The sequence below is a fragment of the Ranitomeya imitator genome, chromosome 5, assembly GCF_032444005.1.
Source record: "Ranitomeya imitator isolate aRanImi1 chromosome 5, aRanImi1.pri, whole genome shotgun sequence".
Taxonomy (NCBI): Eukaryota; Metazoa; Chordata; class Amphibia; order Anura; family Dendrobatidae; genus Ranitomeya; species Ranitomeya imitator.
Window position 1 is genome coordinate 402832878 of NC_091286.1, and position 21299 is coordinate 402854176.

A 21299-nucleotide genomic window follows, 5' to 3' on the forward strand; every position below is an offset into this window, starting at 1 on the left:
GACACATATACATTATATTCAGTGGATTTGAAGGAGTGAATTTGCAAATCCAATAAACTCATTTAAAATAAAAAATATTATGAAAATACTAGAATGTTGACCAAATTGATCCAGCAATGCTGATTGCGCATTTGCAGAAACACTCCCTTCTATATTAGCCATGCCCAATGACCAGCAGTTTAGTAACCAAATGGATTTGCTTTTGTGCAATGAAAACCTAAAATTCCGTGAGTGTATTACATCAAAGCCTGTTGATCTGAAGATACAATATGCCGCTGGGAGGCATTATTAATCCAGAATGTGGGTTGTGAAATTATTTAATAAGATTTAGTAACAAAAAGAAAACACAACTAGTCCCACGACCCCACAACATTCCCTCCCGCCACGGTTTTCAAGCACTACATATCATAATTAGGGTTCTTTCGAAGGATGACAAATCCTTCAAGAATGGGCGTTACGGGCAGATACTCTTCTGTGGCCAGCTCTGCCCGCTCACCATGTGCCAACAACACAGGCGTTGTGTGTGTCTGGAATCCTGTGATTGTCTTGGGCTTGCCAGCCTGGCCAACAACATCCACAGCCTGAAGAAGGAAAAAAAGAGAAGACATTTGTATATAACCTAGAAGACCCAATTGTTGTCTGGAATAAAGAATTTATGACACAACTACCTAGCAAAATCCTAGGGCATAAAACAGGTATCTGATTTGTATAATTTCCGCAGTAAGCAAAGTGGTTTGTGAAGTTGGCTCAGAATGGGCCATCATTTGTGTGTGGTGTACGTCCATCAGGTGAGCTGCTAGCCTGCATGGTACACTACACACTGGTAAATAATAGAGATGAGCAAAAAGATATAAAACTACTATGGCACGTCATCAAGCTCAATCCTGGGCAGCAGCCAGATCAAGGCTGTGCTCACTTCTGCACTGCCAATCATCTGCCCGGGTATCCTTGGCACTTCAGTCACTTACTAGGCCTTGTAAGTGGCCTCTGCCACAGAGAACATGGAGGCTGGACCAGGGTACTGGTAAAAATATAGAAGTCTTATTTGTGTGCCACTTCAATACTAAAAGGCCAGCACCTACTGATTGCTAGCTGTGAGTACGGCTGTTTACCCGTATTTCACATTTTACACCTATTCACCTCCAGACTTTGGTTCCGGTATTTCTCTTTTTCTTACCTGTCCAACTCTGACAGAGACTGGAAGAGGCCGTAACTCCTCATCAAACGTCACCAACATTCGTGGCTGCATTGCAGCTACTAAACCATACAGTATATAATGCGACTTGCCCAACACAACTGTAGAAAAAGAACAGTAGGTAAAGGCCCACGTAGCAGGCAAAATCACACATAAATCAATAAACAGCTACTTACTGTTTCTAACATCCAAGAAGGACACAAGCACGGTTAATAAACCAGCCACTGCCACTTGACTCATGAGCTGCCGATCACTATGGTAGGGGCAAAGTGTGAGTGTCCCTTTCCCCAAATGAGTGAGTCCCTAGAAAGTACAGGAGCATTTACAGACAACACTGAAAACCAGCATCTCAGCCCATCACACAGTTTGACTAATCACATTTTTGCTATGTTCCCCCATAAGAGGTTAACCAGAGGCTGAAAGAGCTTGTAATAATGGAAATTCAAACATTAGTTCTGGTTTTAAAAAGGACTCAAACAGAGCTGTGCAACTATTATCTACCTGTGCCAGTCGCACCATGAACAGATTGTTGGGATCCTTGGCGTGATACTGGGCTAGCTGCCTCAGCATAGCAGCAAGGCGAGCATTGTTTGTGCCTATAGGAAAGAGGAAATAAGTCAACTTCTCTAGAGACCAAACAAATATACAGATCAAAAAGAAAACACTATACAATGCTTACCACTGCCCACCATGCCCATGGCAAAGATTGAATTGTAGGACACTTCAGGATCTGCATCATGGGAGAACTTGCTTAATGTGTCCAAGATATTCAACCTTGGATTGGAGACGGAGATGAGGGCCAAAGCCAGGGGGACCGCTCTGCGGAGCGTGGGCTCCCCATACCTGAGCTGCAGAAAGCAATTATAAAAAACAATTATAAAAAGTAAAAGGACTGATTGCAGTTAATAAAAGTAACCGAGAACTGCTCCTAATGGTCCCCGTCAACAATCGGTAGTGGCTGGTCGAACAATGGTTAGGGTGAAAGCCATCATTTCTGACACCCCCAACCACAGGTGCACTGCACTGTGTTCTCTCAGAGAGCTGCTGCAAGCCTCCTCCTCTGGTGGCTTGTCTCCTGGAGAACAAAATGACATGCTAGATCCTTATCTCCCCCAATATCTCTTGAAGAGAGTCCGAAGGTCCCAGATATTGGCAGGTTTGGCTGTCTAATGTGTGTGGGGGCCTGTACACCAAAGTTCTGTTTAAAGCCTATTTCATGTACATAATATCACCCCTTTGCAGGAGCACTGCATTTCTATGCTAGAGTCCATATGGTTATGCCCAAAAACTCCATGATCTAACAATTATTCGTAGATAAAATTGTGTAACTTCTCATTATAATCCAAAATTAAAAGGGCTTGTCAGCTAAAAATATTTTGATGAAATCAAGATCAGATCGGTCGGGGGCCAACACCCAGGACCTGCACCGATCAGCTGTTACGAGCAAAATGTAGATACATGGAACGGCAGCAGCCGATTTGAATAAAAACTGTTCTGCAGTACAATGAATCTCTATTCAAAGCTATGCTTTGTAGCTCTGATTTAAGTATGTATATCCAGCAGGGCTTGCAATAGTTGATTGGTGGGAGTGCCAGTTGATGGACATGCACTGATCTCACATTCTGACTGGACAACCCCTTAAAATGCTCATTGTAGCCCTGGAGTGGTGCTTCTAATCATAGGTCCCTGCACTTAGTCTCATTTTTAGCAGCTGCTGTCTTCAGCTCTTCCCAGTGCCCCTTCGGTCTTGCGCACCCATCTTCTGACCACAATTGCTGACTGACCAGAAGTCAGAGGTAACGGTCACAAGCTCTAAATGCAAGTCTATGAGACTCCTAGAACGAGGGCCTCAGACTTGCAATGAAAAGTGACATCTGGCTTGCTCCAGCAAACACTGGGGCAATCAGCAGGTCACAAACTGCTGGAGATTGACAGGAACTACACAGATTAAAAGATGAAGACGGCGACAGGTAAGTGCAGGGACCTTAGATTAGAAGCACCACTCCAGCACTGCAATTAAAAACAAACAGAAAAAAGCTGGAATGGTGCTTTAAACAGTCCCCCTCACAACCAATATCTGATCAAAAATCAATCGTAAAGAAAGTATGTAATCTCTGAACCCTCGCAACGCTACAGTAATCAATAAATAGATTAAAAGATCCAGAGTAAGTATCTGTCATTTGGATGGTTTTACTTAATGGCGATGACACAGAGGACAGAGTCCCTTTATGAGCATGTGTTTAGGTTTCCAAACATGCAGTGCATGGCCTGTTTGCAGGATTAGAGTCAGAGAACACAACTTAAACGGACTCTGTCCTCACATAACGACTTTTCAAAGCAGGTACAGGCACTCGGTGCATCATGGAGTGGACAAACATTTAGGGGCACCCTCCCACCTGCTCTTTTTCCCTTCTATCTCCACCCTTCTCTGGCCCTATGAAGCCAAACCTTTCAATCAAAGAAAAGGGAGGATGAAAAAGAGAGGGAACAATCAGTTAGAAAGCTGCGCGTAAATGTTTGGCCCGCCATGATGATAATTCTGTGCTGACAGAGTCCCTTTAACTTGTACACTCTGACTATAAACCTGAAAACAGGCCATGTGCCGCATGTAGAGGAAACCTAAGCACACGCTGATAACGGAGATGACAAAGAGGACACTCTATAGCAAGCAGCCCGTTCACAAACTTACAGTGGGAAACCGTGAGTAAGTGAAAATATTAAAATGACACATTCAGAAACAAGGTCTTTCGGAGGTGACAGTCCTTTTAATCAGCGAGCCACATGAAAAGAATTAAAAAAAAAGTCCATTAAAGTTTCAAATGCTTTAAACTAGGTTTGCTCTCCAACACTGGTTGTGCTATGGAGGCACCATTAATTTCAACAATCTTAGCAACTGCAAAGACATCTCATCTAACAAGATGACTCTTGGCCATTCACTGGTACAGCCGATTATCTATATAGATATAGAATACTGGGATGGGAACAGTAATCAAATACATACTGTCCACACTGAAAAAAAATGTTGAAACACAGTTTCCCAATAGGAGAGAATTAAAGCAAAATCATATTTCTTACCAAATGGCCAAAAGTGCGAAGGGCCATCTCTGATCCTATTTCTTCACCCATTGCAATGAGAGCAATGCCAAGGACGGCCACACCCTGTTAGGAGAGAAAATGCAGGTCTGATGTTCAGGTTACAAAATCGGCTAAAATAGAAGCTGAAATGGATCCATCCCATTGGATAGTTCTAGCGGTTTGGCTGCAACTATGTATAGACCATTGCCTTTGCAGACTTTTTTTCACATTTTTATTTCTACCAAGAACCGTTCCGGTCCAATGGGTGTCGCCATCCGGTGCTTCCTATCTTCATACGATGACGTCCTCTTCTTGTCTTCACGCTCCGGCGTACTCTGTCTGCCCTGTTGAGGGCAGAGCAAAGTACTGCAGTGCGCAGGCGCCGGGCCTCTCTGACCTTTCCCAGCGCCTGCGAACTGCAGTAGTTTGCTCTGCCCTCAACAGCGCAGACAAAGTACGCCTGAGAAGGAACGTGAAGACAAGAAGAGGACGTCATCATAAGAAGATTGGAGGCCCTGGACCGGACCGCGACACCCATCGGATCGGACCGCAGCGGGACCACCCCTGGGTGAGTAATCTAACCTCTTTTTCCTCATCTTTCAGGATACATTGGGGGCTTATCTACAGCATTCCAGAAAGCTGTAGAGAAGACCCTGATGCCGGTGGGCTTAGCGCACCTTCGATTTTGGGGGTCACAGGTTCCCTTTAAAGCCCCCGTCACACAAAGCGAGATCGCTAGCGAGATCGCTGCTGAGTCACAAGTTTTGTGACGCAACAGCGACCTCAGTAGCGATCTCGCTTTGTGTGACACATAGCAGCGACCAGGCCCCTGCTGTGAGATCGCTGGTCGTGTCGGAATGGCCTGGACCTTTTTTTGGTCATTGAGGTCCCGCTGGGTAGCACACATCGCTGTGTTTGACACCTTACCAACGACCTCATTGACAGGACGTCCCTCATTGAGGTATGAATTGTCATGAAATAGCTGCCGTGTGACATCGTTGTACAGGTCGCTACAGGTCACCGCATCGCTGCTGCGTCGTTGGGGAGATCTCACTGTTTGACATCTCACCAGCGACCACATAGCGACGCAGCAACGATCCCTGACAGGTCGTATCGTTGTCGGGATCGCTTTAGCATCGCTAAGTGTGACGGGGCCTTAACACAATGACATTACAGTGCATACACAAACACAGGTTTAGTGGGGGGAAATAAGTTCATGGGAGAACTTCTTTAAGTAGTAAAAAAAAAAAAAAGACCTTCAGAAGTATCCATTTATTTAAAAAAAAAAAACATTTTAAAAATATTGGTTTGTAACACCATATTCCAAGACTCATGATGTTTTTATTTTTCAATCAGAACTTTATACGGGATTGGTTTTTGTTTGTTTTTTTGCTTGGCGAGCTGACAGTTTTATTGATAACAATTCGAGTAATATATGATTTTATTGCATGTTAAGAAGGTGTGGTAACTAGTGATGAGCGAACATGCTGGAATAAGGTGTTATCCAAGCATGTTCATGTGCTAATACAGTATCTTAAGCGTGCTCGAATAATATGTTTGAGCCCTCGCACCTGAATATCTCACGACTGTTCAACAGCCACAACACATGCAGGGATAGCTTGTTGTCAGGCAATCTCTGCCTGTGTTGCGACTGTCGAACAGCCGGGAGACAAGCACATTCACTTATCACTAGTGGCAAAACACTGCAATTCTGGTGTTTAATCTTCTTTATTTTTATTGGGGGAAAAAGCGGGCAGTGATTTGAATTTCCCTTTTTAATATTTCATTATTTTTTAACTACTACTTTATTTTTTTGTCTCCTTAAGGGACTTGAATCGCTTATACCATGTACTGCAATAGAATAGCATTGCAGTATATAATGCATATCAGACTCCTCTGAAGCTCAGCCTGCACCAAGATGGCAGTGGCAGGGACCTTCAGCAAGCCCCTGGCCGGCATTAGTAATCCATCAATGCCCCGCAATTGTGTAGTGGGGGGCAACACAATTTAACTGCCGCTGTCAGAGACTGCAGAATCTAAGCGATTAACAGTAGTGATTAAAGCTCAGCTTCTGCCGTAGCTGTTCGAGGCATAGCCATCATCTACCTTTTGTGTAGGCAGCTCAGCTCCGCAGCCCCCTGCACACGCAGACACCAGCACTGACATACAGTTATGTCAATTTGCAATAATGTTGTTTGGTAGAACAAATCCAAAATCACTTGGACTGTACAAAAGGTCTAAAGGCCAGTTCACCTGGACCAACCAGTGACCTCTAATGGAGCAAATGTTTACCGATCAGTGGTCGTTAAATAGCCCATCTACACAGGCAGACCATGGTAAACTGTGTGCACTGAATGATTGGTAAGAAATTGTTTTTAGTGTGCATAGGCTGCCACTGTTTACACAGGATGATTCCCTTCAGAGGACAATGATCTCATGTGTTGCACAAAATACCATTAGAACCAATGAACGAGCTTTCACGAGTTTACACTGCAACAATATAGTGACAAGAGTGTTCCTTGGAATGCTTGTTCACGATAACTTGTAGGTGTAAGTGCAGCTGAAATCTTGCAAACATTTATGCCCAGCCCTAAAGGCCCCGTCACACATAGCAAGATCGCTAGCGAGATCGCTGCTGAGTCACAAGTTTTGTGACGCAACAGCGATCTCAGTAGCGATCTCGCTATGTGTGACACGTACCAGCGATCAGGCCCCTGCTGTGAGATCGCTGGTCGTGTCGGAATGGCCTGGGCCATTTTTTGATCGTTGAGGTCCCGCTGACATCGCTGAATCGGCGTGTGTGACGCCGATTCAGCGATGTCTTCGCTGGTAACCAGGGTAAACATCGGGTTACTAAGCGCAGGGCCCTGGTTACCATCGTTAAAGTAAAAAAAACAAACGCTACATACTTACCTACCGCTGTCTGTCCTCGGCGCTCTGCTTCTCTGCTCTGGCTGTGAGCACAGCGGCCGGAAAGCAGAGCGGTGACGTCACCGCTGTGCTCTGCTTTCCGGCTGCCCGCCGCTCACAGCCAGAGCAGAGAAGCCCAGCGCCGGGGACAGACAGCGGTAGGTAAGTATGTAGCGTTTGTTTTTTTACTTTAACGATGGTAACCAGGGTACCCTGGTTACCGGGGACCTCGGGATCGTTGGTCGCTGGAGAGCTGTCTGTGTGACAGCTCTCCAGCGACCAAACAGCGACGCTGCAGCGATCCGGATCGTTGTCGGTATCGCTGCAGCGTCGCTAAAGTGTGACGGTACCTTAAGACTATATGGCCAGATCATTAGGGCAATTAGCTGAACAATAATGGCTGTGTAAGTATGCCTCAGACCAGATTTTAGCCACACCTGGTGTGATCCCATGTCAGCAGCACTCTCCTTTTTTTCCTTTTTGTCTTTCTTCTCCTCTTCTTTCTCCTTCGAGTCATAGTGTTCACTGCAAATATGAAGAAGCTGCTGCACCTTCAGCACATTTCCAGAGCCTAGTAAAGAAATGTTGCAGTGGTTACTGCTGTAGTAAGACAACCAAAAACACCAATTCTTCCTACAATTAACTTAAAGTCCCATTTCAGCAGTTTCTTTTTGGTTTCTTGAATTTTCTCCATCCATTAGCTATCAGAATGCATACATTATAGTACTTAGCAGTTGCTGTCTTCTGCTTTTTTCAGTGCTCCTCTGGTCCTTTTCTTCATCATCAGACTGCAGCTTTGACTGACTGGCTCATCACAGCCGACCATTCATTGCTCTCAATATAAGTCTATGAGAGCCTGTTTCGGAGTCTCAGATTTGCAATGAGAAAGTGACTTCCTGTCACACAGACGACGTGGTAGTGAGCCTAGTAGTCACAGCTGCAAATACATAATCCAGGAGAGCACAGGAGCAGCACTGGAAACTGCAGAAACTTATCAGTAAGTATTTTCATATGCATTATTCATCTATAATAAATAGCCTAGTATATCATTTTTTTTACCTATATAGGTTAACAATTCACTGCCGAGAAATCTCTTAACCCCTTATCGACATCAGGAGTAATAGTACACCGATGTCCGTATCCCTCCCTTTGATGTGGGCTCCTGTGGTGAGCCCACATCTTTCCGGGGACATGTCAGCTGTTTTGAACAGCTGACATGTGCCCGCAATAGCCGCGGGTGGAATCGCGATCCACCCGTGGCTATTAACCAGTTAAATGCCGCTGTCAATCTGACAGCGGCATTTAAAATCGCTATTCCGGCCATTGGGCCAGAAATACGCACACCGGTGACCCGGGTCACCGGTGTGTTGGCATGACAACCTGAAGTCTCCTGGAGACCTCTATGGTTATCAGTGCCGGCTTACTGTGAGCGCCACTCAGTGGTCGGCGCTCATGGTAAGTCAGAAAATCTGCTATATAGAGGCGATTTGAACATCGCCTCTATGTAGCAGAGCCGATCGGGCTATGGCAGTTTCTAGTCTCCTATAGAGACTATTGAAGCATGCCAAAAGTAAAAATGTTTTTAAAAATATAAAAAAAATTAAAAAAATATAAAGGTTCAAATCACACCCTTTCGCCCCATTCAAAATAAAACAAAAATGAAAATCAAACATACACATTTGGTATCGCAGCGTTCAGAATCGCCTGATTTATAAAAAAAAAAAATAAAAAAAAGGATAAACCTGCTCACTAAACAGTGTGGCGAGAAAATAAGTCAAATGCCAAAAATAATTTTTTTTGGGTCGCCACAACAATAATGGGCGATCAAAAGATCGTATCTGCATTTTGCGAACCTAGCAAAAAAGCCAAACAAAAAACAAGTGGGGATTGCACTTTTTTTTGCAATTTCACCGTACTTGGAATCCCCCCCGCCCCCCCGTTTTCTAGTACATGATATGGTAAAACCCAATGGTGTCGTTCAAAAGAAAAACTCGTCCCACAAGAAACAAGCCCTCACATGGCCATATTGACAGAAAAATAAAAAAAGTTATGGCTCTGGGAAGAAGGGGAGCGAAAAAAACGAAAACCAAAAAAAAGCTCCAGGGGTTAAAATATTGTTATAATGGCGCCGGCTGTGTTTTTTTTTTTTTTAATACACAGCTCCAAATTCACAACGTCACAGACTGAAAGGAGAACACGTTGGTTATCTGCAGCTGTCACCAGAGGAAATAATGATGTACGGTATACAATGAATGGAATAACCACATAGCTAATGGTGACAGTCAACACATTATACTGGGATGCACAACCTGCGGTTCACAATGCCAAACTGTGTGGCTCCTGGCCATCTTTGGCACCCCTACATTGGGGATTCCTCTCACTTCAATACTTCAGAGAGGAAAAGATGGTTGTGCATGAGTATAGCTCTCCATTATAGTTTGTTAAAGGGGTGAACTCTTTACTACTAATGGGTATACCTTTGCTCATATATGACCCTATACGTTTCAAGAGACATCTTCAACTTTAAAGTGATTGTCCACAACTTTTATATCTATACCCTCAGGATAGATCAAGATCAGATCCATCGTAATCTGACACCCGGCACCCCCACTGATAAACTGTCCTCATGGCTGGCGGTGCCCAGCTGATAGCTGCAGAGCTGCACAGCACAGCTCTGTCAGCTGTATAGTGGGTACAGCACATCTGTCCCTATTCGACTGAAGAGGAGTGGAAGTATAGTACATGGATGCAGCCACTATGAAGTTGATGGAACTCTGCTGTTACGCTCCGCATCCAACAACACCCGATCAGCGCTGACACTGGGAATAGTTGTTCGGTGGGGGGTGCTGAGTGTTGCACCCCCACTGATGGGGAATTAATACAAAAATAGAGGACAACCCCTTTAAATACTGACACATGTTGAGGTTATTGAAAACCACAACTAGAACAATTCTTCCCTCAAATTTGACAACCCCTCACAGGAAGGCTCTCATAGCACTGTGAACACATCCATAGTTTAACATTGGTTCTTTGAAACCAAATTCATACAGCCAGTGAGTGAATGAAAAGTCCATAAGGACTAACAGTGTCTGGCTTCAAAAGCATTAATAATTTGTTCACAGTAACCTCATAGCATGCAGGGCCATGGAGTTGGTAAGCCAAACCTCAGACTCCTCAATTTCCCAGACTGACTCCCAAGCACTGCTGCACTACAGAGCATGTACATAAAGTACAGCACAGACTCATCTCAACTACAACTCCACAGCACTGCCTCACTACTGAGCATGTACATAAAGTACAGCACAGATTCATCTCAACTACAACTCCACAGCACTGCCTCACTACTGAGCATGTACATAAAGTACAGTACAGACTCATCTCAACTACAACTCCACAGCACTGCCTCACTACTGAGCATGTACATAAAGAACAGCACAGATTCATCTCAACTACAACTCCACAGCACTGCCTCACTACTGAGCATGTACATAAAGTACAGCACAGATTCATCTCAACTACAACTCCACAGCACTGCCTCACTACTGAGCATGTACATAAAGTACAGTACAGACTCATCTCAACTACAACTCCACAGCACTGCCTCACTACTGAGCATGTACATAAAGTACAGCACAGACTCATCTCAACTACAACTCCACAGCACTGCCTCACTACAGAGCATGTACATAAAGTACAGCACAGACTCATCTCAACTACAACTCCACAGCACTGCCTCACTACTGAGCATGTACATAAAGTACAGCACAGACTCATCTCAACTACAACTCCACAGCACTGCCTCACTACTGAGCATGTACATAAAGTACAGCACAGACTCATCTCAACTACAACTCCACAGCACTGCCTCACTACTGAGCATGTACATAAAGAACAGCACAGATTCATCTCAACTACAACTCCCCAGCACTGCCTCACTACTGAGCATGTACAAAAAGTACAGCACAGACTCATCTCAACTACAACTCCATAGCACTGCCTCACTACTGAGCATGTACATAAAGTGCAGCAGATTCATCTCAACTACAACTCCACAGCACTGCCTCACTACTGAGCATGTACATAAGGTGCAGCACAGATTCATCTCAACTACAACTCCACAGCACTGCCTCACTACTGAGCACGTACAAAAAGTACAGCACAGATTCATCTCAGCTACAACTCCCCAGCACTGCCTCACTACTGAGCATGTACATAAAGTGCAGCACAGATTCATCTCAACTACAACTCCATAGCACTGCCTCACTACTGATCATGTACATAAGGTGCAGCACAGATTCATCTCAACTACAACTCCACAGCACTGCCTCACTACTGAGCATGTACATAAAGTACAACACAGATTCATCTCAACTACAACTCCCCAGCACTGCCTCACTACTGAGCATGTACATAAAGAACAGCACAGATTCATCTCAACTACAACTCCCCAGCACTGCCTCACTACTGAGCATGTACAAAAAGTACAGCACAGACTCATCTCAACTACAACTCCATAGCACTGCCTCACTACTGAGCATGTACAAAAAGTACAGCACAGACTCATCTCAACTACAACTCCATAGCACTGCCTCACTACTGAGCATGTACATAAAGTGCAGCAGATTCATCTCAACTACAACTCCACAGCACTGCCTCACTACTGAGCACGTACAAAAAGTACAGCACAGATTCATCTCAGCTACAACTCCCCAGCACTGCCTCACTACTGAGCATGTACATAAAGTGCAGCACAGATTCATCTCAACTACAACTCCATAGCACTGCCTCACTACTGATCATGTACATAAGGTGCAGCACAGATTCATCTCAACTACAACTCCACAGCACTGCCTCACTACTGAGCATGTACATAAAGTGCAGCACAGATTCATCTCAACTAGAAGCAGAGATCCTGAGATCAGGGACAGGACATTAAGAGGACATTTCATAACTTTCCCAAATTATTATGAAAACATTTACAGCACATCATGCATTGTACTATGGTACCCAATGTATTATATATTTTAGGAGTTGGTCCATGATAGCAGGAAGAGTTTTTATCGGTCCACATTTATCTCTAGTAGTACCACTTAGTAGTAGAGTAATCGTCGCAGTAATAGTAGAGCGAGTCAGCCTCATTTATCAAAAATGTCTCAGGAAGATGGTCTTTGCTGCCCAGAGCCACCAGTCAAAGCTTAGCTTTTATTTCGTACACTGCTGAGAAAACCTGAAAGCGGCATTGATTGCTACAGGTAAGAAGGAAAAATCATATACCATCTAAAAATCCATACACTGGATATCTGAAGAGAGTGAAACAAAACCAACCAAAGTTGAAGGGGCACAGCACTCAGCTAAGAGTTTCTGTTCCATTGTTTTATTGATTGTTGGGAGTCTCAGTAGCTGGATTCCCCGCCAATATAACTTACGACTTGTCACTGATTTTATAAAGGTAACCTTCACAGCCCAGAAAAGTTACTCTTTGAACCTACCTGCATACGCACAGATATCCACAAGAGTATTGGCAAAGCTGCGGAATGGCTCAGAAACAACTTCCAAAGCAGCGAGAATTGCCTCGATGGCTTCACCTTTTCCTAAAGGAGAAACAAGAGAATGCGCTCAGAAACAGGTCACAGTCACCCCAACCAACATTCCTAGCTTTACAAATATGACCATAAATAAAATTATTGCTCACCTAGATGGTTCAGTCCCAAGCCAAGCGGAAGCCAGCGAGCAAACGTGTCCTTCAGTTCCTGCTCAGATTTCTCCATAATAGTCTGAAGGATTGTGGATGTCACATCCCCATTACATGATCCCACAGCAATCATGCCACAAGCCAGAGCGGTTACTCCAACCACCTATAACCGATCGAAATATGACAAAATTGTCTTGATACAGAATGAAAGAACTATGTCCATAACAAGACCAGAAAAATAAATCAACTTCGACCTCGGAGAATGCGAAGATGTCATTATCTGTGAGGACAGGGGTGTCTCGTCACACAATGTCTTACCTCCATACTGGACTTTGAATCCCCCATCACTGGAAGTAGAAGTGTCAGAACATCCTCACGATTGGAGCCAGCGTATGCCAGTCCTAACCTGAAAGTAAGGAACAAGAATTTTTAAATGGATAAAATATGCTTATATAAAATGCATGCGATTTCCACATCCTAATATTCCATGTAACTACTGCTCAAGAGCGGTTCTAGAGAAGGTCACACTTTCTGATGATTACATAAAAAGTACACGTCTGATCTCCATGTCACATAATACTTAATAATGGGATCACATAGTTCTGGGCTCTAATCTACACCACAGGGCTCTGATAACTTCTTTCCTTAACACAAGGGCTTTACACAGAAGTGTCTGGCAACACACTAAAGGTACCGTCACACTAGACGATATCGCTAGCGATCCGTGACGTTGCAGCGTCCTCGCTAGCGATATCGTCCAGTGTGACAGGCAGCAGCGATCAGGCCCCTGCTGGGAGATCGCTGGTCGGGGAAGAAAGTCCAGAACTTTATTTCGTCGCTGGACTCCCCGTAGACATCGCTGAATCGGCGTGTGTGACACCGATTCAGCGATGTCTTCACTGGTAACCAGGGTAAACATCGGGTAACTAAGCGCAGGGCCGCGGTTAGTAACCCGATGTTTACCCTGGTTACCATCCTAAAAGTAAAAAAACAAACAGTACATACTTACCTACAGCCGTCTGTCCTCCAGCGCTGTGCTCTGCTCTCCTCCTGTACTGGCTGTGAGCGTCGGTCAAGCCGGAAAGCAGAGCGGTGACGTCACCGCTCTGCTTTCTGGCTGCCCGGAGCTCACAGCCAGACCAGAGAAGCAGAGCGCCGAGGACAGACAGCGGTAGGTAAGTATGTAGCGTTTGTTTTTTTACTTTTTAGGATGGTAACCAGGGTAAACATCGGGTTACTAAGCGCGGCCCTGCGCTTAGAAACCCGATGTTTACCCTGGTTACCGGGGACCTCGGGATCGTTGGTCGCTGGAGAGCGGTCTGTGTGACAGCTCTCCAGCGACCAAACAGCGACGCTGCAGCGATCCGGATCGTTGTCGGTATCGCTGCAGCGTCGCTATGTGTGACAGTACCTTTACATGATCAGCCATAGGCTAATCCTATAGACCAGAGGTGTCAAACTGCATTCCTCGAGGGCCGCAAACAGGTCATGTTTTCAGGATTTCCTTGTACTACACAGGTGATAATTTAATCACCTGCACAGAATGATTCCAGCACCTTGTGCAATACAAGGAAAGCCTGAAAACATGACCTGTTTGCGGCCCTCGAGGAATGCAGTTTGACACCTCTGCTATAGACCATCCAGATAACACACAGGAGGCCACTGCTCTGCCTTCTGACCCTTAGGGTATGTGTCCACGTTCAGGATTGCATCAGGATTTGGTCAGGATTTTCCATCAGTTTTTGTAAGCCAAAACCAGGAGTGGAACAATTAGCGGAAAAGTATAATAGAAACATATGCACCACTTCTGTATTTATCACCCACTCCTGGTTTTGGCTTACAAAAACTGATGGAAAATCCGGACCAAATCCTGATGCAATCCTGAACGTGGACACATACCATTACGCCCACTGTACCCGCTTCAACGACATACACATTGGGCATCTGGACAACCTTTCATGCTTATGTTTAGGCAAGTCCTGCAATCAACAAGGAACAAACTCTGGAACCACGTTATTTTAGGATTCCCAGAGGTAGAACACAAGTTTCTAGCCTGGCTGGTTAACCCATCTTATTCCCAATAACTCACTTAAGCCTTCTACAAGACACAACACACACAATTCCACTAAAACTCAATCAGTTGCTAATACATAATACATGCTGTGTCACTCACCCAAAAATGGCACCAAGACGCATGGTGTTGCTATTATGGAGGACATAGTCTGAGAGAAGGGCCAAAGCTGGATCACATTCATTTCTCACCCCAGAGTTCACAATGCCACAGGCCAAGAGCGCTCCAGACTGCAGGGACGGAAAATGCCTCATGTCAGACACTAAATACAACATTGTAGGGAAAATGGATTAAATGGAGTCTGCCAGCCTAACAGTATAAACCAAGCACAGTGTTCCAATCGCAGCGGATTTGATAAATCTGCAGGGCAAAAACACTGCGTTTTTGCTGCAGATTTATCGCGGATTTACCACGGTTTTTCTGCGAATTTCACTGCGGTTTTCTATAGGAGCAGCTGTAAAACCGCTGCGGAATCCGCAGAAAGAAGTGACATGCTGCGGAATGTAAACCGCTGCGTTTCCGCGGGTTTTTTTTTGCAGCATGTGTACAGCGTTTTTTGTTTCCCATAGGTTTACATTGTAATGTAAACTCATGGGAAACTGCTGCGGACCCGCAGCTGCGGAAACGCTGCGGATCCGCAGCGTTTTCTGCATCGTGTGCACATACCCTAACACCGAAAGTGCCCCGATGTCCTACATTTAAGGGAAAAAAAAATGCATATTTCACTTCCTGGCTCAGCAACGCTCTGACCCTTGTGGTCCACTACTGGTCACGGCATAAACAAGCTGCGCTGGTCCAGGAGATAGTTACATTTTTTATATATTTATGCCGCAATCTGGGCAATTAATAAAGGGTTGTCCAGTAAGAAGTCTAATGCACCAAATCCATCAAACAGCGGGTGCCTGTGACAAATTTGGTACATCTTCAGTTGAACTTCTCCAGACTTTAACTTCATTTAAGCCTTTTATGTGCTTCTAAGCCGCCAAGGCAGCACAGGTCATCAGCATGGGATTAGCTAAAACCACCTTCCCACTGGGAGTATAAGGCTACTTTCACATTTGCGTTTTTCAGCTTCCGTCACAATCCGTCGTTTTTTGAGAATGCAGGATCCTGCAAAAAAATTGCAGGATCCTGCATTTTCCCATAGACTTGTATTAGCGACGGATTGTGACATATGGCCATCCGTCACGTCCGTCGTGCACTGGATGCGTCGTGTTTTGGCGGACCGTCGGCACGAAAAAACGTTCAAGGGAACGTTTTTTCATACGTCGGGTCCGCCATTTCCTACCGCGCTTGCGCGGCCGGAACTCCGCCCCCTCCTCCCCAAGACTTTACAATGGGCAGCGGATGCGTTGAAAAACTGCATCCGCTGCCCACGTTGTGTCAAGTTTTCACAACGTACGCCGGTACGTCGCAAGTGTGAAAGTAGCCTACAGTGGGGATCCACCATCAAAAACGGACAGGAAGCTGAAAATAAGAACGTATACTATATTCACCTCTTCAAATATCTGGTGTTCCCACGCCACATGCTCCCAGTGCCACTGCCTTCTGCTTATGCAACCTACCATGAAGTGCAATCTTTGCCACTTAAAAAGATACTGTCAGCAGGTTTTTGCTATATAATCTGAAGACAGCATGAGATAGAGGTTGAAACACAGAATTTAGGATGTCACTTGTTGTTTACTAACTGTGAAGGATTTATCACTAAGATTAACATTGCTGGACTAGTCCCGCAGCCAACCACCTCACTGTCTATGGACTTTGTACACAGAGAGCCTGGTGTGGGTGGGGTTAGCTGTGGTGTGGGCGGGGGTTCCCTGAAAAATGCACACAGGAAAATTCCCCACAGGAAAATTCCCCACACGGAAAATGGCCAATTAAAGCATCACAAAAGTTTCAGATCTATGATATTTCAGGTGCAAGGTGAGGATGTTCACATAATATGTGATCAACTTGTGATTTACAGTTGACCTAGTGCAAAACTGCAAAAATGATGATCTGTGGTTTGCAGCAGTCTGTCATTATCAGCAATAGATAGATCTAGTCTGCTCTCATCTCTCACTGATTCTGCCTTACTCCTCCCACCAGCCCAAAACAGCAGCACAGGCAGAACCAGCAGCAGTGTGATCCAGAGGAGCCATCACTGCTATCAGTGCTCGCAAAAGTATCACTGCTGCTGGCAGAGATAGTTGGTCCTGGAAGCCCAGAAGGCACAGCAGAAAGGTGAGATTCTGTCACTTGTACCACTTTGTGTTCTTGCTGAGAATGTATGATATGCTTTTGCAGTGGAGTCCGATGGGCCCCAGTGTGAAATTTGGCCCTTCCCCCCCCACACACACACGTTGGTCAGATGTATGGCCCCCTGTAGTGTTCTAAATTCTATAAAGATGTATGAATTGCCTCCCCCTTCATTATGTAGTAATGTCCCCCATACTGGTATATATGCCCATCATCCTGGTGAATATGTCTGCATCCTGGTATATATGTCCTAATGCTGGTATATATGGTCCCCATCCTAGTATGAATGGTCCACATGATCTCCATCCTGGTATTTATGCCCCCTTTCTGGTATATATGTCCCTATCCTGGTTTACATGGTCCCCAATCCTAGTGTATGTGTCCCCGTTCTGACCCTAATGCATAATTCAAAACAATAACATTCTACTCACCTTTCCTCTGCTCCCACGTCGCCCAGTGTCTTTTGTAGCCACCGCACAGCCCAGCAGCTGACATCGGAGTGTGCGCCATTTCATGCACTGCTCCCTGTGGCTGCACCTCTGATGTCAGCTCACAGCTAACGTGCCGGCAGCATGTATCGCAGTGCAGGGACCCCACGGGTCTCTGCAACATGATGCATGTCATCTGGATCTGCATCTTCAGTGAGGACGCAGATACAGCAGAAGCAGGCACCTGTACCCCGTTGCCTGGTTGTGGACTTGATGCCTGCGACCACAGTCATTACACATCTGTGTTTTTTTGTATTGGTGAACCAATAGTCTTATCTATCCCCATATTTGTTAATTTATTTTCAATAAAAGTGTATTTTGAGTTCATCTAAAGTATTCTATTTCTTCTTGTAGTGCTAACAATGGAGTTTTCAAAAAGCCAGAGAAACAACAAGGTTATGATTTACTTGGGGTTTGAATATCTTGAATTTCGTACTATCAACGCAGTGGTGACTTGGAGATGCCGACTGTACCGCTCTTCAAAGTGCCATTCAATTCTCAAAACAAAAGATGGCAACGTAGTTCAAGAACCAACAGAACATTGTCATGACTCCTGCCCTCAAAAAGCAGAAGCAAACGTTGCCAGAAGCAAAATGAAAGACATGAGAGCAGAAAGTGCTACTCCTCGCAACGTGATGGGAAAGGTGTTATCTGCATTGAGCAATGATGTATTGGCCCATATGCCAAAACAATCATCTCTTGCGAGAAGCCTGGTCTATCATAGAACAGATGATAATTTGCCTAACCCAAAAACTATACATTTTTGCATTCCTGAAAAGTATAGTCAACTGATACTTCATGATTCAGGAAAAGAAGATCGAAACAGAATTCTGGTTTTAGGAGATAAAGATCTTATGCTTGAACTGAACAAAGATACAATCTATGGAGATGGCACCTTTGATAAAGTGCCCAATATGTTTTACCAACTGTACACTTGGCATGCCAAGGTGGGTAACTCATATCCGCCATGTTTGTACATTTTACTACAAAGAAAGGACATGAACACGTATAAGAGAATGTTTGAAATAATGAAGCTATTGATTCCAAATCTGGCACCTCAAAAGGTTTTAGTGGATTTTGAGAAGGCTTGTATGACTGCAGTAAGGATTGCCTTTCCACATGCTGGTGTTAAAGGGTGTTATTTTCACCTTTGTCAGAGTCTCATTAGAAAAATAAAAAATGTTGGATTGAAAACAGAATATGAATCTAATATTAACATAAAAATGACACTGAAGTCTCTTGCTGCATTAGTCTTTGTGCCAATTGAAGGTGTGAGATGTGTTTTTGATAAGCTTGCTGCCACATTCCCAGATGAAGAATGCTATAATGAGGTGCTCACATACTTTTTTTCTACATATATTGAGGGTGCAGCTGGTAGAGATCCTCAGTTTCCTATAAGAATATGGAATCATCATGATGCAGCCCTGGAACAGTCACCAAAAACCACTAAAGGTACCGTCACACTAAGCGACGCTGCAGCGATACCGACAACGATGTCGATCGCTGCAGCGTCGCTGTTTGGTCGCTGGAGAGCTGTCACACAGACAGCTCTCCAGCGACCAACGATCCCGAGGTCCCCGGTAACCAGGGTAAACATCGGGTTACTAAGCGCAGGGCCGCGCTTAGTAACCTGATGTTTACCCTGGTTACCAGCGTAAACGTTAAAAAAACAAATACTACATACTTACCTTCAGCTGTCTGTCCTCCGGCGCTCTGCTTTCCTCTGCACGGTCAGCGCCGGTCAGCCGGAAAGCAGAGCGGTGACGTCACCGCTGTGCTTTCCGGCTGGCTGGCGCTGACACAGGATGCAGGAGGAGTGCAGAGAAGCATAGAGCCGGGGACAGACAGCTGAAGGTAAGTATGTAGTGTTTGTTTTTTTAACGTTTACGCTGGTAACCAGGGTAAACATCGGGTTACTAAGCGCGGTCCTGCGCTTAGTAACCCGATGTTTACCCTGGTTACCAGTGAAGACATCGCTGGATCGGCGTCACACACGCCGATCCAGCGATGTCAGCGGGAAGTCCAGCGACGAAATAAAGTTCTGGACTTTCCTCAGCGACCAACGATCTCCCAGCAGGGGCCTGATCGTTGGTCGCTGTCACACAACGATTTCCTTAACGATATCGTTGCTACGTCACAAAAACACCAAGGTTACTTACTGGTAGCCGGTTTTTCCGGAGCCCATGACAGCACACCTGAGAGAGGGATCATCATCCGCCCAGTCGGGACAGGAAACCTACCGAAACAAAAGGGCGGTACCTCTCCCTCGCTTCAGTTGGTTTTCAGAGCATGAGAGGCCTCCTTGGTTAGTACACATGGTAATCCATCACCACATTATAATAATAACAAAAAAACACCCAACTAAAAGTGCGCACCAAAGGGTGACAAAAGAAGGGAGGGAATATACAGGTGCTGTCATGGGCTCCGGAAAAACCAGCTACCAGTAAGTAACCTTGGTGTTTTCCCGTCTCCCATGACAGCACACCTGAGAGATTTTTGGAGAAAGGAACACCTTAGGGAGGGACCACCGCTTGCAGCACCCTTGTACCAAAGGTAAGGTCAGTTGAGGAGGATAGATCTAGCCGGTAGTGTCTAAAGAAGGTAGACGGTGAGGACCAGGTAGCGGCCTTACAGATTTGATCAATCGATACCTCTGCTTTTTCTGCCCAGGAAGTAGCCACGGCTCTGGTGGAGTGAGCCTTGATGCCTTCAGGGATCGGGGCACCATGAGAAGCATAGGATAAGGAAATGGCCTCCCTAATCCACCTAGCAATAGTACCCTTGGATACCCCATATCCCTTCCTGCTACCCAGGAAAGCTATAAATAGTGATTGATCCTTCCTCCACTGACTAGTCAGAGATATATACTGTAAAATAGCTCTTCTTACGTCAAGCGTATGAAATTTTTCTTCCCCTGGGTTCTTAGGATTATTACAGAAAGAGGGCAACACAATTTCTTGACTCCTATGGAATTTAAGAACTACTTTCGGCAGATATGCCGGATCCGGTCTGAGCACTACTCTGTCATCAAATATCTGTGTGTAAGGAGGGGAGATGGACAGGGTTTGCAAGTCACTCACCCTACGGGCTGATGTCAACGCTACCAGAAGTACTGTCTTAAGTGTAAGTATTTTTATTGATGACTCCTGCAAGGGTTCAAACGGAACACTAGTCAGAGCTTCTAACACCAGATTTAAATCCCATGGAGGAACCCTCTGAATTACCACTGGTCTAGACCTACTACACGATTTAATAAAGCGGGACACCCATCTATTGGAGGCCAGATTACAGTTATACAAGGCTCCTAATGCCGACACTTGTACCTTGAGCGTATTAGTTGCTAATCCCAACTGCAACCCCGCCTGTAAAAATTCTAAAATAGTACCCACAGGAGCTTTGTCCCTCAAAGGTTGCCCTGAAAAATCTAGAAACTTTTTCCATGTCCTGCCATATATCCTTGATGTAACTGGTTTTCTACTTTTCAACAAGGTGGAGACAAGCCCTGGTGAAAACCCCTGCCTACTCAGTAATGCCCTCTCAAATTCCAGGCTGCAAGATGGAAGCCCTTCACTTGAGAGTGGCATATTGGACCCTGAGTAAGCAGGTCCGGAATTTCTGGCAGGATCCATG

At 45.1% G+C, this 21299-nt stretch overlaps 1 protein-coding gene across 1 annotated transcript in view; it reads right to left on the reverse strand.

The window, feature by feature from the left end:
- Positions 1-301: 301 nt before the first annotated feature.
- The window catches only part of PSMD2 (proteasome 26S subunit ubiquitin receptor, non-ATPase 2), a 47216-nt gene continuing 26218 nt past the window's right edge, over positions 302-21299 (reverse strand). The window contains exons 11-21 of the mRNA XM_069726948.1: positions 15046-15173; positions 13191-13278; positions 12873-13035; positions 12670-12771; positions 7618-7751; positions 4271-4354; positions 1875-2043; positions 1697-1791; positions 1372-1498; positions 1178-1296; positions 302-581 (exon numbers count right to left, since the gene is read on the reverse strand). Coding sequence (XP_069583049.1) covers positions 399-581; positions 1178-1296; positions 1372-1498; positions 1697-1791; positions 1875-2043; positions 4271-4354; positions 7618-7751; positions 12670-12771; positions 12873-13035; positions 13191-13278; positions 15046-15173 — 1392 coding nt within the window. The 3' untranslated portion in view covers positions 302-398. The remainder of the gene's footprint in view (positions 582-1177; positions 1297-1371; positions 1499-1696; positions 1792-1874; positions 2044-4270; positions 4355-7617; positions 7752-12669; positions 12772-12872; positions 13036-13190; positions 13279-15045; positions 15174-21299) is intronic.